The sequence below is a fragment of the Macrosteles quadrilineatus genome, unplaced genomic scaffold, assembly GCF_028750875.1.
Source record: "Macrosteles quadrilineatus isolate MER2022 unplaced genomic scaffold, UCM_ALF_1.0 Scaffold_3__2_contigs__length_128488019, whole genome shotgun sequence".
Taxonomy (NCBI): Eukaryota; Metazoa; Arthropoda; class Insecta; order Hemiptera; family Cicadellidae; genus Macrosteles; species Macrosteles quadrilineatus.
This window is the reverse complement of record NW_026542596.1, coordinates 9,856,068-9,864,306: the sequence shown is the minus strand read 5'-3', so window position 1 is coordinate 9,864,306 and position 8,239 is coordinate 9,856,068. Positions and strand designations below refer to the sequence as shown.

Genomic DNA, 8,239 nt, shown 5'->3' with positions numbered 1-8,239 from the left:
AATGTTAGGATATCAATTCAATTCCATAATCACAACTTAGAAAATAGGTTATTACCATATTTGCTTTGCAATTGAACGATTCATTTGTTTTATTTGGGTTCTGCCTGCTTATATATTTGGTGTTATTTATACATAACAAGAGTCAAATCATGTTATGAAAGCTATCAACCACTAAACAAGACATGGGATGGTCGGACAAGTGGAAACAATTAAAAGTTTGAGGCTCTGGAAGTGACAGGATTGAGCTTCAATCAAATTAACTCACCCTCTTTCCACTCCTGACGCTTTCCTGACCAAAACTTGCCAGATTGTCTCCAAGAAGTCCTTAACAGTTAAAAAATTCTAGCACATAGGTTGTACGAAAAAATAAATAGTAGGCTTAGTTACCTAATTAATTGCTTAATTACTTTTTGTGTGATAATGACTATTTGGTGGGGAGGGGGGTGTTAAATTCAGTAACACTTTTCCTTACCTGAGGTAGGTATTTATTTATTTTATAAAATTTAGGATTAAATTCGCAGGTTAACCAAACCTACACCAGGTTCAGTTAAGGTTCATGTTAAGGGTCAGGTTGAGGTTCAGGATTTAACCTTAATGACAAAATCAAAGTCATAGATGACTGTCAGGGGTTTAACCCTGGCCTACAGGTCATAAGTCTGGTGCACAAATTACAAAATTGGATTTGTTTATTAAGTTCTAAACAATTTTTAAATTACTATTGACTAGTTTGCTGAAGCTGAAGATGTTAATGTAATATAATATCATAGATATATTTTGACGTATTTTTCGTTAATAAAACATAATGATTTTGAAAATAAAAAGGTATTATAACCAACAGTTAAAGCTATTGACGCTATGATTAAATGTTTTGAAATAATTATAACAGGATAAACGAGTCTAAAAGTCTATAAACACAGTAAAATATTGGCAAGTTAATCGGTAGGTGCAGCAGTAGGTGCATCGGTAGGTGCATCGGTAGGTGCATCTGTAGGTGCAGCAGTAGGTGCATATGTAGGTGCAGCAGTAGGTGCATCGGTAGGTGAAGCAGTAGGTGAATCGGTAGGTGCGGCAGTAGGTGCATATGTAGGTGCAGCAGTAGGTGCATATGTAGGTGCAGCAGTAGGTGCATATGTAGGTGCAGCAGTAGGTGCATCTGTAGGTGCAGCAGTAGGTGCATATGTAGGTGCAGCAGTAGGTGCATCTGTAGGTGCAGCAGTAGGTGCATATGTAGGTGCAGCAGTAGGTGCATCGGTAGGTGAAGCAGTAGGTGAATCGGTAGGTGCGGCAGTAGGTGCATATGTAGGTGCAGCAGTAGGTGCATATGTAGGTGCAGCAGTAGGTGCATATGTAGGTCCAGCAGTAGGTGCATCTGTAGGTGCAGCAGTAGGTGCATCGGTAGGTGCAGCAGTAGGTGCATATGTAGGTGCAGCAGTAGGTGCATCTGTAGGTGCAGCAGTAGGTGCATCGGTAGGTGCGGCAGTAGGTGCATATGTAGGTGCGGCAGTAGGTGCATCGGTAGGTGCGGCAGTAGGTGCATCTGTAGGTGCAGCAGTAGGTGCATCTGTAGGTGCAGCAGTAGGTGCATCGGTAGGTGAAGCAGTAGGTGAATCGGTAGGTGCAGCAGTAGGTGCATCGGTAGGTGCAGCAGTAGGTGCATCGGTAGGTGCAGCAGTAGGTGCATCGGTAGGTGCAGCAGTAGGTGCATCGGTAGGTGCAGCAGTAGGTGCATCGGTAGGTGCAGCAGTAGGTGCACTGGTGGGTGCATCGGTAGTTGGTAGTATAGTAGTAGTTGAAGTCGGTCGACAAGATACTGGTGGTGTTCGCACACAACTTGATGTGTCCGGGTCACAGTAAGGCACGTTGGTGGAGCAGGTCATGTTTTGAAGGATGTTTGTAAACCAGAAGTTTCTACAGGTTTGTTTGATGTTGCAGGTCACACACCTCACACTAAATGTGCATCTTTGACTCGTCGTCTCTTGAATCGTCTGAAAAATACACGGTAATAAGTAGTGTTTTTCATAACTTAATACTGACTGGGATGGTGGCGTCGTCCCGTAATCCAACTACTAGGAGGTCAAAAATTGTGGATATTTATAGGCATGCACTGTGGATGCGATACTCTCTGGTGTGGATTAACGTCCGCACAAGTGAGTACTATGACTACCCGCAGTACTATCCTGATAATTAGACCAATTTGTTAATTATAAGGGGAAAATCTGGCTCGGATTCCACTATATACTGTAGGTCCCTTAGTTGCCATTGGCTGTATGTGGTATTAATTAACAGCTGTATCTAAGGAATATGCTCGTCTTAGTCACTAACACGACTACAAGATCGCGCCACTCATCCTACACTCATCCTTCACTCATATTTGGGTTAAAATACGCACTCAGGGGCGTTTCCATCTTAAATAATTGATATATTGATATATATATATATAATTGATATAAATGATTGATGACAATATATTCATTGAACGTTCAAATATTTTTTTCCTACAGTCACCTGACAAAGTTGGCTTCCTTGCACTGATTATAGTACAGAAAACTGCTAAATGCTGCATTTACTTACTTTGTCGCACCGTTTATACTTTGTCGCACATCAGTATTCTAACCAAACAACACAAAACAGCGTGTTTGTATTATGCACGTTGTCCGTTTACGCTTCGAAATAGGGTGGTAACCCTTAAAGATACTGCTAGTATGATCAGCTGATTGACTATTGATACTACGCTTTAACCTGTCATTCCGTGTTTATATTCTATTTTCGTCCAGCACTTGGTTTGAACATAACCAAAAATGTAGTTTGAAAGAATAGTTATAAGTGGGCCTAACATTTTTGAAAATAATGAACTCAGTGAAAGTGATTGTGAATATATACAGAAATAGCAGAAACTGCAAAACATGTTTCATTACCTGTTACCTGAAAAATCAAGAAAGAAGTATAAACGAGCATACGAACTGTTTTCTTCTTGGTGCGTAAGTAAGAAAGTTACAAATTTGTCAGTATAAAAAACTATAAGTTATAAAAAATAACCTGTTTACATACTTGTTTATTCTGTTCATGCTGATTATTACCATTTATACGTGCACTCTTGATAATGAGTAATTCTTTAAGATACTACGACTACAATCAGCTGGTGCAGTGTTTCAGTGTTTCCCATTCCGTTTAAAGCTTGCGTCATTATGTTATTTTTAAATAACTTAAATAAATTACATAATGTTAAAAGATTTATATAACAGCAGTTTTTAGATAAAATAAGAACAACTAGTTTTTCTTATTATTATATTATGTTTTGAAAACAAACAGCTTTAGAATGCATTTTCCAAATTTGATCAAAATAAGCAAACTTCAACAGTTTACTTATTCTCCATAAGAATAACATGAGAATTTTAAATTTACAGTTTTTTGGAATTTTCCCCGTAACCATTAGGCGCATAATAACACTTCAATATACTAAATTATTTGTTTTTTTAAGCTCTACAAAATGGTTTGGAAATAAAATGCAAAATTTTAAGTTTTTAGGGTCAAAAATGGGAAAAACCAATTTTTGTCCCATAAAACCCCCCATAAGCCCCTGTTCCAATAGTCCGATCATGCTGGTTCGCGAACTCGTTCAAATAAACGTAGGTTTACACTTTTGTACCAAATTTCATCAAAATCGGATGATTTTTGCTTGAGTTATTGCGCTAACGGACACATATATAAATATATATATATATATATATATATACATTATATATATATACATTATATATATATACATTATATATGAATTTGAACGGATGGTGTTTTTGGTCTCTAGGGACCTCAAAACGAAAAAGTAAATCGGTCCCGGGTCCATGTCTTACCATGAGTACTACGGTAATGGCTTATTCCCTATAGGGGAAATTCGCTAAAAGTCAACCATTATTTTTAAGGGAAAATTATTGAAAATCACGTGAGTAGTTCATTTGTCATTAAGTATTTTAACAGTGTAAAAAATAGGAAATTGACAGATTTTGACATGCACTGTGAGTTTTAATGTTAGGATATCAATTCAATTCCATAATCACAACTTAGAAAATAGGTTATTACCATATTTGCTTTGCAATTGAACGATTCATTTGTTTTATTTGGGTTCTGCCTGCTTATATATTTGGTGTTATTTATACATAACAAGAGTCAAATCATGTTATGAAAGCTATCAACCACTAAACAAGACATGGGATGGTCGGACAAGTGGAAACAATTAAAAGTTTGAGGCTCTGGAAGTGACAGGATTGAGCTTCAATCAAATTAACTCACCCTCTTTCCACTCCTGACGCTTTCCTGACCAAAACTTGCCAGATTGTCTCCAAGAAGTCCTTAACAGTTAAAAAATTCTAGCACATAGGTTGTACGAAAAAATAAATAGTAGGCTTAGTTACCTAATTAATTGCTTAATTACTTTTTGTGTGATAATGACTATTTGGTGGGGAGGGGGGTGTTAAATTCAGTAACACTTTTCCTTACCTGAGGTAGGTATTTATTTATTTTATAAAATTTAGGATTAAATTCGCAGGTTAACCAAACCTACACCAGGTTCAGTTAAGGTTCATGTTAAGGGTCAGGTTGAGGTTCAGGATTTAACCTTAATGACAAAATCAAAGTCATAGATGACTGTCAGGGGTTTAACCCTGGCCTACAGGTCATAAGTCTGGTGCACAAATTACAAAATTGGATTTGTTTATTAAGTTCTAAACAATTTTTAAATTACTATTGACTAGTTTGCTGAAGCTGAAGATGTTAATGTAATATAATATCATAGATATATTTTGACGTATTTTTCGTTAATAAAACATAATGATTTTGAAAATAAAAAGGTATTATAACCAACAGTTAAAGCTATTGACGCTATGATTAAATGTTTTGAAATAATTATAACAGGATAAACGAGTCTAAAAGTCTATAAACACAGTAAAATATTGGCAAGTTAATCGGTAGGTGCAGCAGTAGGTGCATCGGTAGGTGCATCGGTAGGTGCATCTGTAGGTGCAGCAGTAGGTGCATATGTAGGTGCAGCAGTAGGTGCATCGGTAGGTGAAGCAGTAGGTGAATCGGTAGGTGCGGCAGTAGGTGCATATGTAGGTGCAGCAGTAGGTGCATATGTAGGTGCAGCAGTAGGTGCAGCAGTAGGTGCATCTGTAGGTGCATCTGTAGGTGCAGCAGTAGGTGCATCTGTAGGTGCAGCAGTAGGTGCATCTGTAGGTGCAGCAGTAGGTGCATATGTAGGTGCAGCAGTAGGTGCATCGGTAGGTGAAGCAGTAGGTGAATCGGTAGGTGCAGCAGTAGGTGCATCTGTAGGTGCAGCAGTAGGTGCATCTGTAGGTGCAGCAGTAGGTGCATATGTAGGTGCAGCAGTAGGTGCATCGGTAGGTGAAGCAGTAGGTGAATCGGTAGGTGCAGCAGTAGGTGCATCTGTAGGTCCAGCAGTAGGTGCATCTGTAGGTGCAGCAGTAGGTGCATCGGTAGGTGCAGCAGTAGGTGCATCGGTAGGTGCAGCAGTAGGTGCATCGGTAGGTGCAGCAGTAGGTGCATCGGTAGGTGCAGCAGTAGGTGCATCGGTAGGTGCAGCAGTAGGTGCACTGGTGGGTGCATCGGTAGTTGGTAGTATAGTAGTAGTTGAAGTCGGTCGACAAGATACTGGTGGTGTTCGCACACAACTTGATGTGTCCGGGTCACAGTAAGGCACGTTGGTGGAGCAGGTCATGTTTTGAAGGATGTTTGTAAACCAGAAGTTTCTACAGGTTTGTTTGATGTTGCAGGTCACACACCTCACACTAAATGTGCATCTTTGACTCGTCGTCTCTTGAATCGTCTGAAAAATACACGGTAATAAGTAGTGTTTTTCATAACTTAATACTGACTGGGATGGTGGCGTCGTCCCGTAATCCAACTACTAGGAGGTCAAAAATTGTGGATATTTATAGGCATGCACTGTGGATGCGATACTCTCTGGTGTGGATTAACGTCCGCACAAGTGAGTACTATGACTACCCGCAGTACTATCCTGATAATTAGACCAATTTGTTAATTATAAGGGGAAAATCTGGCTCGGATTCCACTATATACTGTAGGTCCCTTAGTTGCCATTGGCTGTATGTGGTATTAATTAACAGCTGTATCTAAGGAATATGCTCGTCTTAGTCACTAACACGACTACAAGATCGCGCCACTCATCCTACACTCATCCTTCACTCATATTTGGGTTAAAATACGCACTCAGGGGCGTTTCCATCTTAAATAATTGATATATTGATATATATATATATAATTGATATAAATGATTGATGACAATATATTCATTGAACGTTCAAATATTTTTTTCCTACAGTCACCTGACAAAGTTGGCTTCCTTGCACTGATTATAGTACAGAAAACTGCTAAATGCTGCATTTACTTACTTTGTCGCACCGTTTATACTTTGTCGCACATCAGTATTCTAACCAAACAACACAAAACAGCGTGTTTGTATTATGCACGTTGTCCGTTTACGCTTCGAAATAGGGTGGTAACCCTTAAAGATACTGCTAGTATGATCAGCTGATTGACTATTGATACTACGCTTTAACCTGTCATTCCGTGTTTATATTCTATTTTCGTCCAGCACTTGGTTTGAACATAACCAAAAATGTAGTTTGAAAGAATAGTTATAAGTGGGCCTAACATTTTTGAAAATAATGAACTCAGTGAAAGTGATTGTGAATATATACAGAAATAGCAGAAACTGCAAAACATGTTTCATTACCTGTTACCTGAAAAATCAAGAAAGAAGTATAAACGAGCATACGAACTGTTTTCTTCTTGGTGCGTAAGTAAGAAAGTTACAAATTTGTCAGTATAAAAAACTATAAGTTATAAAAAATAACCTGTTTACATACTTGTTTATTCTGTTCATGCTGATTATTACCATTTATACGTGCACTCTTGATAATGAGTAATTCTTTAAGATACTACGACTACAATCAGCTGGTGCAGTGTTTCAGTGTTTCCCATTCCGTTTAAAGCTTGCGTCATTATGTTATTTTTAAATAACTTAAATAAATTACATAATGTTAAAAGATTTATATAACAGCAGTTTTTAGATAAAATAAATACATTACTTAAAGTTAAAAAATCATCCAAACTGTAAAAAGAATTTCCTATTAAAAATTTTTCAGTTTCATTTTAAATTTTTAATTTATAAACGCATTGGCCTATAGGCTACTCATTAACGTTATTTGCTAGTAGTTTATCCATATTAACGGTAAAAAAAATAGAAATAGGAGGATTTACTTGTGTCGTTCATTAAGTTTTTTTTTATATATATATTTTATCAACTTGAAGTCAATATTTTTAGTTTTTATATGGAGTAAATCTCTCAAACGCTGGAAAGTCTCGTTTCACACTTAAAATTCCGAATGGATTGTTTCCAAGAAACGTATATCATACATATATGCTACTATATTCTATATGTATGCTACATATATGCTATGTTTGGCAACAGAAATCTACTCATCAAATCAAGGTAAATAAATTCAAATCAAGGTAAATAAATTAAAATTTATATCTATGAATATGCTTGGTGAAGCATTATTATTATTACAGCTTTAAACATCTTACTTATTTTCCTTACTACCACAAAAATGTGGGTTTAATATTTTCCAAGACTGTCTAGATGTCCAATTATAAACCCAGAGAACGTTGAAAGTTTTGATTTGCCTTGTGTTTGTGTGCACAATTTTTACAAAAAAATGTTCTAAAACACGTTTTATTAAGCATGAATTTTACTTACATGCATGACGACGAATGCGAATAAAACCAAGGCAACATTTTTCGACTTCATCCTGACACCTGACATTAATGTGAAAGCTTGAATAGTGAACTAATGGCTAATGGCTTCACATAGCCTTTAATATATAACAGTCATTTAGGAAAGTCTAACAAAAATATTAATCTGTTAAAGCTAACTCTTTGTCAACTTTGGCTTAATTTAATTAAGAAACACTTGAGATATTGTAGGGATACAGATTCCTCGAATTGATTAGTAATAATATTATAACTTCCTCAATCTTTTATCAAATATCTAACTTGAGATACAGTGTTAATAAGATACAGTGTTAAATACGTGTTAAAATTAATGACATTTAGGCACTTATAATATAACCTTAACTAATAGTTATATATACTTGTTCATTCTTTTATTTATGACTACAGCTAATTTGAACCAAGCAGCAAC

At 36.7% G+C, this 8,239-nt stretch overlaps 1 protein-coding gene across 1 annotated transcript; it reads right to left on the bottom strand.

Moving 5' to 3' along the window:
• Positions 1 to 4,954: 4,954 nt before the first annotated feature.
• Positions 4,955 to 7,899, bottom strand: LOC128988554 (putative uncharacterized protein DDB_G0290521). Its single transcript, XM_054409943.1, has 2 exons — positions 7,796 to 7,899; positions 4,955 to 5,839 (listed from the first exon to the last, which is right to left on the bottom strand). Exons 1-2 carry the CDS (start codon positions 7,859 to 7,861, stop codon positions 4,955 to 4,957), a joined length of 951 nt encoding a protein of 316 aa, XP_054265918.1. The 5' UTR covers positions 7,862 to 7,899.
• Positions 7,900 to 8,239: the final 340 nt, after the last annotated feature.

What these genes read in the sequence shown, in the direction of transcription:
- LOC128988554 (XM_054409943.1), bottom strand. Translation starts at nt 7,861, where the DNA reads ATGTCAGGTGTCAGGATGAAGTCGAAAAATGTTGCCTTGGTTTTATTC. An exon ending in TCGCATTCGTCGTCATGCAT is followed by an intron (nt 5,840 to 7,795) that starts GTAAGTAAAATT and finishes TGTATTTTTCAG; the next exon opens with ACGATTCAAGAGACGACGAG.